This window comes from Dermacentor silvarum, chromosome 1 (genome assembly GCF_013339745.2).
Source record: "Dermacentor silvarum isolate Dsil-2018 chromosome 1, BIME_Dsil_1.4, whole genome shotgun sequence".
NCBI classification, from domain to species: Eukaryota; Metazoa; Arthropoda; class Arachnida; order Ixodida; family Ixodidae; genus Dermacentor; species Dermacentor silvarum.
Window position 1 is genome coordinate 97,939,526 of NC_051154.1, and position 18,236 is coordinate 97,957,761.

At 43.6% G+C, this 18,236-nt stretch overlaps 1 protein-coding gene across 1 annotated transcript in view; it reads right to left on the bottom strand.

Moving 5' to 3' along the window:
* Positions 1–18,236, bottom strand: part of LOC119433262 (trafficking protein particle complex subunit 8-like) — a 142,644-nt gene that overhangs the window by 106,117 nt on the left and 18,291 nt on the right. Inside the window, exons 5-7 of the mRNA XM_037700413.2 lie at positions 15,398–15,548; positions 12,800–12,875; positions 4,964–5,067 (exon numbers count right to left, since the gene is read on the bottom strand). Coding sequence (XP_037556341.1) covers positions 4,964–5,067; positions 12,800–12,875; positions 15,398–15,548 — 331 coding nt within the window. The remainder of the gene's footprint in view (positions 1–4,963; positions 5,068–12,799; positions 12,876–15,397; positions 15,549–18,236) is intronic.

The window sequence follows — 18,236 nt, forward strand, 5'->3', positions numbered from 1 at the left end:
GAAGTCGCGGGAGTAGAGGTCTTATGTATCCAACTCGTTATGGGCCTGCGAGCATCTGCTGCAGCGATGGCGCTCCGCAGAAGAGAGCTAGGGTACAAAGGGCGCTCGGGGGCCTCCACTCAGCAGCCAATCAGGGTGATGTGTGCTCATGCAGTGACATTGGGAGGGAGAAACACGGTTTGCGCTGGAAACTACCACGGCGCGCTAGCCGTGTCCGCCATGTGGCCACTGGGATAGCAGTCCCCGGAGATTGAGCTAAGCACCACGCACAAGCTGGGGGATGGTGCGCAGAAAGGCACCTCAATCCCTACACTGCGTGTCTGTTCGGTTGTTAGTGCGCTGACGAAATATAATCTTTGTTTTAAACGTTTCCCTACCCGCATGGACCTACGAGACAAGTGGAAGCATGCCGTTCCATGGCAACAGGCTCTCGGCTTCACATTTGACTGGAAACATATTCGCATGTGTAAATAATATTTTGATGCCAAAGCCTTTATTTGTACAGACGTGTGCACAGTGAATGGAAATGTTGTGTCACTGCAATGTGAGCGATCTAAGCTCAAGGCAGACGTCATTCCAAGGATTCTTGAAGGCCTGCCGGCTTGCTCACATGTATAAGTCAACAGCCTCATCTGGTGATACGGTACCAGACAAATAGGTAAACTAATTAACTAACTAAACTAACTTAACTAAACTAACTAATGACTAACTGAACTAACAAATATCTGGCTAACCTAATTACCTAAACTGAGCAAATTACCTAGCTAACCAACTAATAACGAAATAACTTCACTAATCCAACTAAGTAACTAACAATTGATAACTAATAACTAGATTGACTAATAATTAACAAACATCTAACCTAAATAAAAACTAACTAAACTTACTAACTTAACTAAATAACTAAACGAACTAACCTCACTAACCAGAAAATAGTGTAAATTGAGACAGCTGACCGGAATTTTTGTGCCAGGAATGGGACTTGGGGGGGGGGGGGGGCATATCCATCGCACAACGCTATCGTGTATAATTTAAGCGCAAATGCATCTAAAATATTTTGCCTGGAGTTCCCGCTACATGATCAGTCTGCAAACATGCTGAAATAAATGTGCGTAAGGCACCTTTCCTGGTGAAAGATTTGCATGATTGTGCAGCACAGCCATCCCAGCTCAGCAGATTGATGCCCTTCTACTTACGCCAGTGCCTCTGGTGCCACTTTCTGTCCCTGTATGAAACTTTTGAGGAAGTTTCTTGAACAGAAGAAAAGTATTGAAGGACCCTACTCATACTTCGAAGAACTGTTCATCACATGATCTACGCACTGCATTTGTCTGTTTGCAATGCCCAAGGCTGGTAAGGAACTCTTTAAACATGAAATCCCAGAGAGGGATGCAATTACAATACATGCTTTAGTGCAAAGAGGAAAACTGCCCAAATGTCAATTTCAGTGGCACTTCAGATAGCCATTATGTGCAACTGCACTTTTTCCCTTGACTTATGCAAGTTCCCTAACTTTTCTGACACACACATTATAAGTTAACAGAATATAGAATAGTGGCTCAACTGCAGTCCTTAAAGGGACCCTGAAACGATTTTTTGACTAATGAGTCGTTCGAACGATTGAAGTGTATTGAGTCGTTAGGGTTGGCCCTTCTGATCATTGACACATTTAAGCGCTCCGCGTAAAGCATGTAATTTATTATAAGGTTTTAAAAATGTACACCGCTAGCGATCGCAGTTGCATCACTCCCCTGTGTTTTCAGCCGCCCCTGACCAAGTGACGCGTGATGACCATATGACGACAGTAGGCGAGCTATCCGATTCACTGCCCAGGGCGCATCATCGATGATTTTTTTCCAACCTTATGGTGAACAAATGTTCGTAATAGTAGTTGGAATGTTAGTTAATTTGTTTCTATAAAAAGAAAGTAACAGAAAGAGAATGCACAAGGACAATTTATCACTAGACTCAAGCACTTCCAGCACACAGCTTATGTCTGCTTATGTCCCAACAGCTCTGTGTTGACGCGAGCTGCGCGGTCTGTGCTAATCTCTGTCTTTTTGCGAGTACCATGGTTCGCCCTCATGTTGTGGGCTGCAAACGTAGCGATCGGTAACATGTCAAGCTGCAGCAATGTGTCCCTCTGCAAGGCAAACATGCGAGCGAGTGGCTGCAGCGCTGGTTGTTGGTATCCGATCAGCACCAGCATCTACGCGTTCGCGGCCGGCACTTCGTGCCGAAGGATTACTATATACCACAATAGTGTTTCGCATGTCCAGTATTCTGGTAAACCCAAGCGCAAGCGGACTAGGCCTGGGCGTTTTACAGGATGAGCGGAGGCGCAAACGTTAACGGCCTGCATGGTGCGGCCAAATGGTGGCACAGAGCTCAACCAAACACAGAACTAATATAGCAGGAACCAAGTGTATTCTACTTTGCTACTGGTGTATATTTTTGGCAGGAGCATAATTGTGAACATGTTTTTCTAAATGTTTCTTAATGTTTTACACTTGGTTACAGCAATATTAGGTCTTTGTTTGGCTGGTTAGGCTCTGCGCCACCAAGTGGCTGGACCGTCCATGCCGATCAGGCCACTCACATACGTCTACACTAAAGCTCCTTCATCACAGCAATAGTAGAATGGTGGAGTTTTAGTTTATGCCTCCACCCATCCATCAAAATGCCCAGATCGCCTGTGGTTACCAGAATACCGGACACGCTCGGCGGTGCGACAGAATGCTCACAACACATGCTGCTTCGATAGCTCCTGCTTTTGATCGACTGCCAGGCGGCTGGCGGAGAGGTTGGAGAAGCTTCACGCGCTGGCTCCAAGACAACCAGAAGTAGATGACACGACGTCCCATCATGACAGCCAGTGAAGGTGGAGCTTAGCCCCGATCCGTCGGCAAACGAGTTGAGGAGAAAAAGCATGGCTATGGAGGAGGGTAACTTGTAATCATCCATAGCTCTCTTAATACGAGACGCTTCACACAAATTGTGGTGCAAATGTTTTACTTCAGCTGTACCCTACGCGTTTACAAAATTTGTCCGAACAGTTTCAGGGACCCTTTAAACACAGCCTCCCCCCTCTCAAGTGCTTGAGATTGTTGTAGGTGGTCCGGGAGGATCAGTCTGAAACCACACCTATGATGGGCATTGATGAAACACCAACTGACAAAAGGAGAGGGAGACAGGGAGTTAAGCCAGTGTAAGGTCTGGCCGGCTACCCTGCAGTGGGGCAAGGAAGCGAAGGGATTGAAAGAGAAAGGGATACCGCAGTCATATGCTCACTCTCATTGAGCATTGAAACCCAAGTCAATTGAAATGCACATGCTAAATTGGCACCTGTGTGCCAGGTTGGACAAAATAAAATAAATCATTCACATAAAAGCAAGGAAGAGCACAACTTTTTCCAGTGTCATGCAGTTGACAAGTTTAAAGCCCTAAGTGCTGATAATAGTCTGGACCAATGTTCCAAAATTATTTCCTCTGACAATTGAAAATTGTCCAGTTTCTCTAGCATGCTCCCAAACTTTTCTTTGTACACTTTAATGAGGGCAGTAATAAATAAGATGCCCGATTCATTGTCAGCACACCATCACAGATGTCACAAGCAGGTCTCTCAACCATTCCAATATGGAATGAATATGTATTCACAAAGTGAGAAGTTTGGCAAGTCAATTGCAATAACTCATTCCAAGACACATTCTTAACATTGATCCAGATCAAACCTAAAACAAAAAACACAGTCAGCTGACATTAGACAAAAAAAAATTCCCCGTCTGCCAAATGGTTCATTATGAAAATTTTAAAAATTGGTTGTTTGGCATGTTAGGAAACAAAACCAAAAAGATTTGCCACCTCTGTTGACCTTTAATTTCTTTGTTCCAGAAACTTTGTTCCTAACATGCAACAGCACTTTTCTAAGCAATGGTAAACTGCAACTGACATAAAAAGGTTTGACTTCTGGTAGCTGCAAATATAACATGTTCCAGCTGTTTTGGTCCAAGCTTAGCTATGGTTTCAAAGTATACCATGGTGCATTGGAACATAGTCAAGGAATCCTTGAATTACCTGCGAAACATTAAATGTTAGGAAATAAAACAAAAAGATTTGCCACCTCTGTTGACCTCGAATTCCTTTGTGCCAGGCAACCACACAAAGGAGTCCGTGAAGGTTAAGAGTTTTACAAGCACTAGTCTAGAGCAGCCAAACTACCTTAATCTTTTAAACCCTTTGTTTGCAACACAACTGATGGGACACTAAAGACAATTTCTCACTTTGTCTAACTGTTTCCAGTCTGTACACCAAGTTCAGTGGGTATTAGTCATTTAAACACATATTTCATAATTTTTCTGAAAAAAGTGTGCAGCAAAAAAAAAAAAAAAAACGACATTTGTATCTCTTGCACATCAGATGGTGCATGGTGCTTCAGCTTGGCTCAGCTACATGACGTGATGGATTTGCCAGCTAGTGTTGCTAAAGACAGCAATAAACGAGGAGGTGCTCGCATGCAAATAAAGGATTGCACTTTCACATTTGAGTCACACTAAACACCAGATTCTGATACACACTCGGAAGATGGGTTGTCCATTATACGAAAACTGCTTCTGATAAACAATGGAGGCTGGCATCGGAGATTCCAGCATCCAGAGGCTACTGTGGATGCTGCAGTCCCCAGGTTCTTGCTACACAGTTTTGCATTCACCTCCCGTTGCACCACTGCATTACCACTTGCATCCGGATTTCTCAAAGTAGACTCCCACTAACTGTTGTTATGCTTGATATACGAACTAAAACAAATATTCGACAAGTTCGAATAGTAAATTCCCAAATTGAATACAAATAAAACAAAACAAAACAAAAAAAAGACTGATTCATATTCAAATTTTTGAATATTCACGCATTCCTACAATATCAATGCCACAAGATCTTCAAAGCAGCCTGCTAAGAAATGAGTCACCTGGGGTTCCAAGGTGGGAGGTGATGAGTCACCACTGCTCAATAAAGGGTGCTGCACCCCACACTTTTCCCTTGGTGCCTCCTCAGATGGAATAACTTCTTCACCTTCAATAAACCAAAGAATGATGGCATAGCCAGATATACAGCAACCTGTCTTGATAAAAGAATTGCTTGCTTACACCATAAAACATGCAAAGCACACACACACACATGCACATGCACACACAGACAGTCAAATAGCAGTTCAGTAAACAAAAAGCCTAAAGGATAAACACCATATAAACAAAAACTGGCTGCCATTCAGAAACCTTCAGTTTATTTATATATATATATATTTCAGCTAAGAAACAGGAACATTTTAAGTATTTAGTTGCATAATGTGTTTATACTTTGCATACCGGACAAATAACATACGTCGGCTCTTTTCATTCTAAATTTGTGTGAGCAACCAAGAGGCAACCAAACATAGAGAGTGCCAATTTTTATTCTTGATGAATTCAAAGTTACTTAGAAATTTCTAACAAAGAAAAAGGACTCTTCGGTTCTGAGAGCAAACAGAATGTACCAACAACAGCTGATGGGCCCTTTTTCCTTTTCACAAGCACTTAACATGTTTTATTTACAATGAATCGACAGTGGTGACAATAATATGATGTGTAGAGAGTGCTCATTTGCCAACATTCTTTTGGACAAGCGTTTTCAGGTTTATTATACATCAAACAAGAAATATTTAAGCATGCACACTGAAATATGCCTTTTCACTGCCGCGCATAGTGTTACAGTGCTTGCAATGCCGACTACAGTCCTCCACAAAGCATATACAAAGTGGCACATCTCATAGCATATGGCTTTTCAATGTCGTGCACAAAGTTCCTATGCTTGCAATGCCAGGCTGTAGTCTTTGTCTCTTCACTGTTGCAAATGGCGCTTCTACGTCTGCAATGCCAAGCTCCCATCCTCCACAAAGCTTGTGGTAAGTGGGGCATTCCATTAACCTGCCCCCCCCCCCCCCCCCCCCCCCACACACACACACACTTATGTAACATGTTCTTACTATTCCATCATGTCAATACTTCTGCCATGACACTGTGCTTAGAACAATTGGCTCACAACCGAGAAGTCATGAGCCCATCCCCTGCCAGGGACAAGTTTTTTTGTTTTGTTTTCTTTCTTCTCTCTCTCAAAACTAAGATCTCTTTCTTTATTCGCCACAAGATTGACCGAGCAGTGGCAGCCAGCACCATCGTAGCATTAGCGTGGAGAGGCAGCTGGCTAAGCGCACAGCAATGTAGCAATGTACTATCCGCGTCAAATGAAACGCAAACAGCAGAGTGCATAACTGCAGGTATAGTGCGCGCCGTCTAGTCATCACCATTGACAGGCGCACACATCCGGTTCGATCGCACTGCGCGATGATGCTCCCCCTATATACCCTATATATACTAACCCTATATACTCACATAATGAACGCACTTCCCGAAAAATATGCGCAAGGTTGGGGGGTGCGTTTATTATGCGGGGTAAAATTTTGAGCGATCTTTTTTCCGCGGCCACCTCTGAAAAAGTCGCAGTTTCGCCCGAAAGGCATACCATCGATTGCGATAGCAAATGCGTAGACAGCTATACGAAGTAAGGATAGTAGTTTTATCCGCCGTATAAACTTGCTAAGTAATTTAACCAGCATGGAGTCAGCATGCACAGGAAAACATGCACCAAGGACACTCGATGACTGTGGACACTCACTGTTGAACGCTGGTGTGAGGAAGCGCGGCAGCAACAATGAGCCGTGTATCGCTTCAACGGAAACTGAGCAGCAATAACGGAGCCCGCACAAAAGTATAAGCCACCGTAGCACCTAGAATGAGCCCCCGACGCAGATCACTTTCAAGATAAGGTGCGCGCAGCCGTGCGTTTCCTCCCCGCTTTCCTCCCTCGAACGCGGGAGATAGAGCCACAATCGTTGGCGCCGACGGCAAAAATGCGCCTGGAGTGTCCATATCTTTGCGATTGCAGTAAAAGTAGGAGACACACGGTACAATTCGGCGTCCAATACAATCGTACCTGCCAGACGCCATATCGGACGCTGAATCGTACTGTGTCTCTCCTACTTCACGGCAGCTAGTTCAGAGTGCGTTTATTACACAGGAGAAAAAAAATATCCAAATTTTGACAACAAAAGTTGGGGATGCATTCATTACGTGAGTAAATACGGTACTGCAATATTTTATTTCTGTTCTGGTTCTCTTTTATTTGAAAGCGAGAAAAGATGACAGCACAGTAATGATGACTGCGCAAACTATACAACTCGCATCACTGCTCACATTTCATTTGACGCCGATAGCACATACGGTTTTGCCATATATGGGTGATAATACTCGTCCTATACTGTGCAATATTTTAGCTTCTGGTTTCTTTGATTTTTCTTTTCTCGCTTTCAAATAAAAGATGATCAGAACAAAAATAAAAAGGAGGTGCATCATCGCGCAGTGCGGTCAAACCGGATGTGCACACTTGTCAATGGTGATGACTGGACGGTGCACACTATACCTTGAGTTCGGCTCTGCGCTGTTCGAGTGTCATTTGACGCCAATAGTACACCAGTGGGCGAAAGCATACGGACCAAAGATTGCATGATAAAGCTGAATTTCTCCTCTGCCTGTGAACGCAACTTCAAATGGAGAGCTGCAGTCCAAATTTGGCATTGAAAGCTTTCCAGTGCACTGGTCCATTTCAGTTAATGCATGCTAACTGTGAAGAAATTCTGTTTTTTCAGTGACCCTACGGTCCGTATACTTTTGCTCACGGGTGTACATGGCGACACTTTGCTGTGAGCAATTTTGGCCGATGCTTTTCCTTGCGATTTCTGCACTTATTTGGCTTGTATCCTGCCTAATCAATTAACACTGCTTGTGCGTCACTTACCTAATGCCAAATTCTCTGCTAATTTTGCACTCGTACATAAAAGTCAGCATTCCTTTACAACAAAGCTAACATAGCAAGTTTATGCATCTGCTTCACTGCTAGTACAATATTGAATTGTTTCTTTGCCACAAGACGAGAAAAACTGCCGCTAATTTGAGCTACATCACTCTGACCTTAACAGGGTAGGGTCATCAGGTTGCTTCATTCACAAATTTTCAGAGAACGAAGAAAATTTTACCATAGTAAGAGTTCCAGCAAAAACCTCTTTGCACAGTTATGTGCACCAGTTATGTGCACAGCAGCTTAGTGAAAAAGCCTTTTAAATTGTTTAAGGGCCAAATGAATAATACATCAAGCTTAGCGACGCCACACTTAACTGTGAAATTAAATTCATTACTGCAGGCAACTTAGTGTTACGACATTCTGCGTAAGAGAACTATGATGTCACATGTGTTGCTCATGTAATAAATACCCTTTATACCTTAGGCCTCAAACAAACAGCATGGTAGTAGTGATTACATATATGAAGGCAGCCTTACTTGAACGATGACATCATCTATGCATCTTGACTGTGTAATATTGCTATGATACTTTTTGGTGCATAGAACCAAAGTGCACAGGTGCCACAAATTATATGACAAAATACATTCTCCATAGTGGCCCCATAATCACATTTCCAAGTTCTGTAGTATAATACTTCCGGCACTAAAGCTAGCCATTACAGCCCTAGATGAGTGACAGATGAGGGTCATAGCTCACGTCTGTCTCGTCTTTTCTGTCGTCTAATCTGTACTGCAATTCACCAATATGTTGTACCAACAAGCCTAAACAGACACATTACCTAGATGAGTGTCATGGAAATAATATATAGAGCTCTAAGGTTGAGTGTATTCCATTGCAGGTAGTAATTTAACACTGCCTGATTAGAGTTACATGGAATGTCAAAAATAGCACAAATTTTAACTGATGAAAATGAGCAGAGCCTTGAGCCCTTTATTCCCAGCCCACAGCAACCAAATTTTCATTACGCACATGAAGCGATGAGCAGTTATAAAATTAAAATGTCAGTGGCAAACAGAGGGTGTGATTATGCAGGGCCCATTTGATAAGGGCCATAACTGATCTTATTATAGTGCAGCAACAACAGCATTAAGCCTGGTGCTTCTGTTTATCGCCAAAGAAGTCAGACAAGCTATCATAATTGCACCAATGCCATGGCACAATAGTGTATACAAAATATGCACATTAAACACGCACATCCACCCAAGTCTGCCACGCTTCAACCACGCTCGATCTCACCACAAATATGATAATTCTTATGACAAACCTAGAACGACAAACGCCTGTGAGCGATCTGTATAATGACAACCACCATTAAGAAGAGAAACAGTTCAATTCCCCTGCAATAAAGTGTGGCTGCTTAAAGATTTCAGACAAGCTGACATGAACAATGCTAGACACAGAATGTATAGGTAGATGCTGTATATGCTAGACACAGAACGTATAGGTAGATGCTGTGTCTAAAAAGCTGTGAAACACTTTGGCCTTTGTTCAGCAAATGTCTCAAGAAATAATAAAAAATTACTTAATACGAACAACACTTAAAATCCACAAAAAAACAACCACTGAATGCAGAGAACAATCAGAATTACGTTCAAGACATGTTTTATGGCGTCTACACAAAAAACTGTAAAAAAAAGTTACACTGGGTAGAAGACTTTTTTTGGTTATGTCCATAATGGTATAAAAGATATAGATTATCAATTTAATAAGCACTTTTTTGTGTGACTGTGAAGTGTGAAATTGTGTTGTGAAACGAAAAAAGATGCTTCCACGTAATTGCAGTCACTGGCCGGAAATCATGTTCAACTACTGGGTAGTGATTAAAATTACAGAAAATGTCCTGTTTCATTTTGGTATGGTCACACGACCTCTGTGTGTATTTCTTTGCTGCAGTGGCTGGGTCTAGGGTCAGTGCCATCATTGACCCCATTAGACCTCCATCATGCCGATATTGCGAACAACATGCTCGGGCAGCATGTAACTGGAGCAGCATTTATCATTTCTTTGGAGACCAGCTCACACAGTAAGAATGGCATTTGTGTTAATGGACATTCTTTTATTTAACTTAGATTTACCCACATGTAGCTGGCTGAAAATGCACTCAACATCCGCATTGGTGCACGCCAGCATCAGTACTTATAAAGCGCAAAGAGCCAACTGCATTTTTAGATTTATTTCAGCGGAACCATTTCACGAGCTGAAATCCCCTAATGCACGTCTGCGAAAATGGCGAAGGGTGAAACAGCTATGAACTGCCGAAGCTGTTAGAGCTACAGTTCAGTGGAGGGATCGAGGAAGAAATGCGAAGCACTGTACTTCTAAAGGGACATGATAAGCTGTATATTTGTGACATGTGAAGCACGAATATTGGAAAATATCTTACGTTTTCATATTGCCAGAAAAGAAGCCAACATTACATAAAAACCACCAAAAAGCTCCCCGCCTGCAAGCAAATAAATTTTCCCACTAGGCAGGGCAAAAAAACACCAAATTTAGAGGGAGAACCGCTAAATTGGCAACACTGCTGTGGACCTGCCAGATGATAAGATCATCGCTTCTGTTTTATCGCAAGCTTCCTTTGACACAAGCAATGTGGACGGTACCCACCTGTTGATGACCTTTTTTCCTTTTTCTGTTGCCTCCCATGAGCTGGCACCGAGGCCCAAAAGCTCACATAAAGGGGTCACACATGGCACAACGGCTAAACAACTGATTCTAATCGAGAGGCATTGACTTCTTCCTATTTTGAGCTTCAGAGGACCAGGAGAAGCACACAAGCCCCCAAAAAGCCTGGTGACAGTTCCTATCACTTGCAGAGTTGCTTTCTAGCTACTAACAAACAACATTTTATGGACTTCGGCAAATGATATTTTAAAATTTCACCGACGATTGCGATACTCCTTAATGCCAAATTTGAGCGCAGCTCTACACGTGTTTTCATTTCGCGTGTCAATATTTTGTATTAAGATTATATAGGTACATGGTTTATATTAGGAAGAGAACCCTGCGAGTAGCGTAGCTGGCACGGACAATGTCTGGTGCCGCACATTGCAAACGTAGCAAAGTGTGGCGCGACTGCCTCACTAATCGGGAGATTACGAGAGGCAGCGCGTGGGTGATGCGTGGGCACGATTCACAGCAGCTGCCGCAGACAGACCTCTGCTAATGCAGCGCTTTGTTTCCATACAGACGACGTGCGCTACTCTGGCGCCATATCGTAGCCACTGTCGCCGCACAGCCCGTCTTGTGCGGCACTACGCTTTTCTTCACACGGTCTCGTTCCAACAACGACGACAGCAGCCCTTCTTCGCAGGAAAATCGTGCCACCAGTGTCAGCGGCAACAACAATCAAGGGAGCGTCACATCGAGCCTTACTCATAGCCACTCGCGATCACCCCTCGCAGGAGGAGTGATATCCGTCACAGATGCCGGTACCGCGGACGGACCTCAGCAGCTGACGCTGCGGAAGAGCGTAGCCGTCCCCACCGTATCCCTTCCCACCTGCGGCCGAGATTTGATCCCGCAATCTTGTGCTTGGCAGCGCAACACCATAGTCACTAAGCCACTGCATGGATATGCAAATAATACATAATAATTTACATATTGTGGGGATTGAGGGTTGCGCTGGCGCCATTTCGCGGGCTTCACCTGTTCTGCCGTCCCCTGGGTTTTCCCCGTCCCGCGTAACCGGTTCCCGCGGTGGCGCTGCGCTGAGGGCAGGGCGCTGACGTCACGAGGCGGTCGCGCTTCGGCTGCTAGCGGCGGAGCGTGGCTCTGTCTTCTCTCCGGGACCAGCGCACGGTACGTTCATGCTTTCCTCTCGTCCGCCGACACCTTTGTGACTAGGACTGGAGCTCGCACACAGTGCCTTTGCCCGCGCGGGGAGCGCGTACTTTGTGCTGATCCTTTTCCCGATGCTAAGCCGACGAGCGGTGCCATAGTGCTCGCGCGAGGTCGTACCCCGCCGAGCCGCACTTGCCGAAAGCCTAAGCCAAAGGGTATTGCCCGTGCTCTCGCGAGTTGACCCATTGGTTATCGCCAGAGCAAGTAGCATAGCCGCCGGGACTTTTCCTAGCGGCATGTCCCAGCTTGAGCCTGTGCTCTCGCAGCTACGTGTTATAGGCGCCTGTTATTGTATTTTTGCCCTGGTGCGGGACCCCTTTGGCTCCCCGCCGTGCGGGCGTTTGTGCAGTGCTGGTGCCGACGGATTCAGTAAACAGTTTCCGCCAACTCAGGGCTTTACTGTGTTTTTGCGTGCATCACTTGGTAGCCCCTTGCGGCCTCTGAGCTCGCGCGCGAGCAGTGCTGAAGGCGACGGCTGACACGGCCCTGTGGCTCGCTAAGCTCGAACCCGCGGTGGTTGGTCTCCTGTGAGACACCAAGAACCCACAATATACACGCTAGTGTTGTGTTACTGCAACCACCATATCATGTTTCTGTGACAGCAAGCAATGATAGTTTACTAATATATTCTGGATTTCTGGGTACACATTTTTATTTTCACAGAATCCTTCTTTTTTCTTTTTTTCAGATATTGCACTTTTGCAAGCTGTTTGTGCATGCACAGGTCGGTCTTAATGAGAAAAAAAAAATTAAATTATGGGGTTTTACATGCGAAAACCACGATCTGATTATGAGGCACGCCGCCGTAGTGGGGGACTCTGGAAATTTGGACCACCTGGGGTTCTTTAACGTGCACCTAAGTACACGGGTGTTTTCGCATTTCGCCCCCATCGAAATGCGGCCGCCGTGGCCGGGATTCGATCCCGCGACCTCGTGCTCAGCAGCCCAACACCATAGCCACTGAGCAACCACGGCGGGTTAGGTCTTAATGAGAAAGACTCAAACTTACCTTGCTGAAAGGCATCTACATCAAGAGAAGAGTTACTTCCTCGAAGTTTATCAGGACCCTCCAAATTACTCATTACCTGCCGATAAAACAACAGCAAAAACTGTATAAGTGATTCTGTCACTAACATTGAGGGAAAGGATGAGAGGAACGAGGCAAGTCGCAAGTCAATACTAACCACCTTTACCTAGACCAAGATATTTTTCTCACATACAGTGACCAACTTTGAAGATGGAGGAACAGCAAGAGAACTACAGTTCTGCCCACTCATCGTCAACAAAAAAGTACATTAAAAATTGCACTAGAGCAGAAAGCAGCCACGGCAACATTGTGCAACTCAAGATAAAAATGCTTAAGTGGAGTGAACTGAGAGAAACAGAACAAGTTGGTTTATGGCAGAATTCCAAGTTGGACTGGTTGGGATCAATTGAAGCAAGCAGAACCCATCTGAAAATTTCAATATTAGTTTAAATGATTTACATTTTACATGGGAAGTGAATGACACACTGAATAAGTCTCCCATTTCATTTTCATAAATATGGTATCTATACCTGCTCACAAAAAAGCCATATGCCATTGACAATGATTCATCAGGTATGAATAAATCAAGCAACTGCTGCAGTGACTGAGCTAGCCTTTCTTAATGAAAGGGTGAACAGTGCATGACTCAGGCAGCATTGATTGTACTTTTCTACATGGCTGTGCAATGCATTGACAGAGCTTCCGCAGGCATCCAAAACTGGTACTGCAGGAAGTTCTGGCAATGCACAGTTCTGTTCCCACTGACATAAGATCACTGAATGCAGTGCCCAATACAATAGAATATAACATAAGTATCCCCGTAGATGCCTACTAGGTGGACCTCAGGTGTAGCCAACATGAAAGAACAGGTAAAAAAATTTTCACAGAATGCACATTAAATGTGTTAGCTATGGTTCCCATATCGCTTGCAGACAGAGCTTACGTTACTGAAAGCAACCAATGAAGCTTTAGTTTCAAAAGTTTCGTTTCTACCATATGCAATGTCTTGAATTTTTTTATACAGGGTGATCATTTTTAAGTTTTATGGAATTTTTAAAAGTCTCTTGTGGCAGATGGCAAAATTCTTGTGTTTGAGCTGGATTATTTCTTCTTTCTGGGGTTTTACGTGCCAAAACCAGTTACGATTATGAGGCACACCGTAGTGGAGGGCTCCGGATTAATTTTGACCACATGGGGTTCTTTAATGTGCACTACAACGCAAGTACACGGGCGTTTTTGCATTTTACCTTCATCGAAATGAGGCCACCGTGACTGGGATTCGATCCCGCTATCTCGTGCTCAGCAGCGCAACGCCTTAGCTGACTGAGCCACCGCGATGGGTGAGCTGGATTATTTGAAGAGGCGGACATTACTAGCACGAGAAACCGAAACACATATTCAACTAATGAATAAAAATTCACTAATTAATGAACTAATTACTTTTCGGCACATATTGCAATTCACGAATTGTTGCTGGTGAGCTTGCAATTCGTACCTACATGAAATGAATTTCCAAGATGACGGCAGTTTCGAGACATTATTTCCGAAAGTGTGGAACGAAATACATGGGCATTCCAGTTACTTTAGTGCTTCAATGCATAGAAGAGTTTTGTTAAAAAAGTAAGGGGTACAACAGTGCATTTTTACAGCAAGTTTGACGGTGCATATCTCCAAATTGGCATCATGGTGGAAATTTATTCCAAGAGGATGCGGCTTGCAAGGAGGAGGAGGAAAAACATTTATTGCAAGCTCACCAGCTACAATTCATAAATTGCAATATGTGCTGTAAAATAATTAATTCAGAAGTTAATTAGTGAATTTTTGTTAATTAGTCGAATGTGTGTTTCGATTTCTCCTGCAAGTAATGTCCACCTCTCTGAATAATCCAACTCGAGGACTAGAATTATGTTATCTGCAGCAGGCTATTTTTTTGTAAAACTTAAATATCACCCTGTATAATAGCTATATGTGCTACACAGAATACAGCCTTAATGCTTAAAGGGACACTAAAGGGAAAAATGATTTCTTCGTATCAGTAGATTACCCTTCCACAATACCGAAAACACCACTTTTACCGCGATAAGCCGCTTGGTAAGCCAGAAAGAGACGAAAAACACAGAAGGCGAGTGGCGATGCCACCTTGAAGTTCCCGCACCAGCTGACCGTGACGTCATGGATTTAGACAGCATCTTCTAGGTCCCAGTTATTTCTTTAGCGGTAAAGTGATTACATTCTGTTGTAAAAGAGCCCAAGACTGTATATAGCAAGTTTCGCGAACTTTTACTGAGCCAACGTGGCGCAAATACGAAAAATTACTTTAGAAGTCGTGACGTCACACTGAAGCGCACGAAATTCAAAAAAAGTAACCTTGAGCTTCGTTTTCTCTTCTAGTAGTTGACCTATTGCAGTGTAATTAAAGACAGCGGAGTTTTCCAAGAATACTTTATCAGTCTAAGTTGATTTATTGTTTTGCTTTAGTGTCCCTTTAACCTTCACATATGCTTATCACTCAAGCCTGCTTATCTATCAGCACTTCCACCATTTAAACCATTAGGCCAAGCAACAAAATAGAGACCACACCTTATCAGGTGCATCCAAGTGTAAGAAAGGGGACCAAACATCAGGCAGACTCATAGCACTGGGGTCATTTGCAGGGACAGAGTTCATCTGGAGCAGATGGCACGAGTTGGCACCATAGTTCCTCTTCAAAGTCTGGAAGCTAGCCTCTGCCCTGGAACAAATGCCATTGATACATAGCAGCCCTCAAGTAGTCAGAAATATTTTAGGCAACTGTGGCCCCTCCCCTCCCTCCACCCCAACACACACACACAGAGAGAGAGAGAGAGAGAGACAAGACACAGAAATGTGTAACAGAAAGACTCGCATAAATAAGCCGTGACAGCTTACATCAGTAGTCAGAAATAATGTTTTACTTGGAGACTAATGGGATTTTCTAATATATATCAGGGTGGGTTATCTAAATGTCACATGCACAAGAAGATTCTAAGCACAGCCTATCAAACTACATATCCTTACAGTAAAGAGTAGATTGGGCTATGTGCGCTTTAACATAATGATAGAGAACACAGTGAGAGGTGCAGCAGGTGTGTTCAACAGCTAAGTGTAAAAATGCGGCCCTATGAGCCTATTAAATGTTGAAGCCCACTGCTAGTCAATATCAGCCTCAACAACCTAAATATAGTGTTTAGTTCTGAGCAAGAAAAACAACAGGAACAAAGGGGTTCAATTTTGTTAGTTACAACCATATGAAACAGACAATGAGGACAGAGAAAGTATAGGGGAAATTAGTTATGTTTAATTAAAATAAAGAAATAAATAGAAAAGAAATGAAAACAGACAAAAGGACAACTTGATGCAGGTGGGAGTCGAACCCACATCTTCCACATTAATAGTGTGGTGCTTTACCAATTAAGCTACGATGGCAGCCGTCATCCTGTCAACTTTCTCAGGTGTCTGTGTATGTGTACAGTGCTTAGTGATTGAAATGGGATACTTGGAGCGTGTTGCTGCCGGCACTTTTTGCGCCACTGCTGAGCACTGGGGACACCAAACTGATTAAGTGTGGTATACAACAAAGGCCTTTGTGATGCATTGTGACTACATTTGGTCCCCCAGCGATCACCCAGCTCTCTCCAGTGGCACAAAAAGCACCTGCCACCATGCGGTTCGAGTATCATGTTCCAATGGCTCCTCACTGTACAAGATTAGCACTGGGAGTGTTAGCCAGCACCACCCATGGTCATGTTGGCAGATGTAGAACATTGTTTCAACAGAAGGTGTCATGTAATATGTGAACTTATAAGCAGGAAGTAGCAAATGAACTTAATATGCTACCTAATAGCATCACAGCTGCCAAACTTGAGGCTCTTGCTATGCAATGAGCGAAAGGCATAAGGGAAACTGAGGGTCTCGACTTTTTGTTAGTTCTAACCATATGAAGCAAACAGACAATGAAGTCAGAGAAAGTATTGAAGTTAAATGTTACATTCAATTTCAATGTAGAAACAAAAATTACAAGGGAAACGAAAGTAGATGAAAGACAACTTGCCGCAGATGGGAGCCTAGCATAGCACAGTTCAACCCATTCGCTGCCGCCCGCCACAGTCATGCAGGCACTTCTGCACTGCACATTTTTAGACCGAAAGGAGTTGTCTATACGCTCATTTTTCTTTTCATCACAAGTGCCTAGGTCAAATATTTGGTGGGCAAGTTATAAAACGTACATTTACGTACACTTGAGAATCATTCAGATTTTGCTCTGTGCAGTATTTGAAGTCACAGGTGTTTCATTGTGTGAAAAAGCTTTAAGCACTCTGGCATGGGCCATCGTCCTCTGGTGAATCTGAGTCACACCTACCGTTCTTCATATAAAGGCTCAGAGAAAGTGCTATCATCACAAGGCTTGTCATCACTGCCACTGTTGAAGAGAATATCTAATATCTCAAGCTCAGAAAGAGCACGCCGGCCACCTGACACATTTATTCTGCCACTCCAGGCAACCAAATCAACCAAAAACATACAAAAACGCATTCAAGCAACACAGGTAACTATTGTCATATAGCGGTAACATATCTAACCATGCTCAGATAAACTGACAAGTGCTGCCGTTCATCGATAGCTTCGAGAAATACAAATTACGGCTGCCCGGCGATTCACTGGCTTTGGCAATACTACCCCTGCAGGTGCGCCCGGCGATTCGCCGGCTTTGGCAGCGAATGGGTTAAGCAGCATAAACTTTTGGTATGGCAATTTACTACAACTGCAACAAAAAACACGCAAGATGTCCCAGTCTATATGCTACAAGTCACAGAAGAACAAACTGTTGTGAAACACGTCGGTTTACAAAGTTCCAATTTAGATTATGCAGAACTAAGCAAGGTGTCATACATGACAAGCAGAAGCTATGACAGACATGAGAAGTGGTCAGAAACCCGTCATAAGCTATGAGGACACTCTTGAAATATCAAATTTCTTGAAAAACTTGCATTTTTACCTTTTATATTTTTATACAATCCCACACACTACTCCCCTATTGCAACAAGAATCATACGTCTTCCTTGTGCCATTAAAAAGTTACAGGATAAATAATAGCGTACACTGTATTTGGTGAAACAGAAACTGATAAATTTTGGTTTCACTTTTTATTTTACTTTCTTTTTTTTTAGAATAACAATATGTAAGTACAGTAAAAGCTCGATGATACGATCACGGCTAATACGAATTTCCGGATGATACGAATTTTTCTGTGGTCCCGGCCGAGCCCCATTACTTTGCAACGTGCTAGAGAACGGTTGTTACGAATCGATTTTCAGCCTGCATCGGTTGATACGAATAAACACCGCCCCACCGACGGCCGCGAAAGAGAACAGCGCGCAGTCACGCGCTTTCTCTCCTTCTC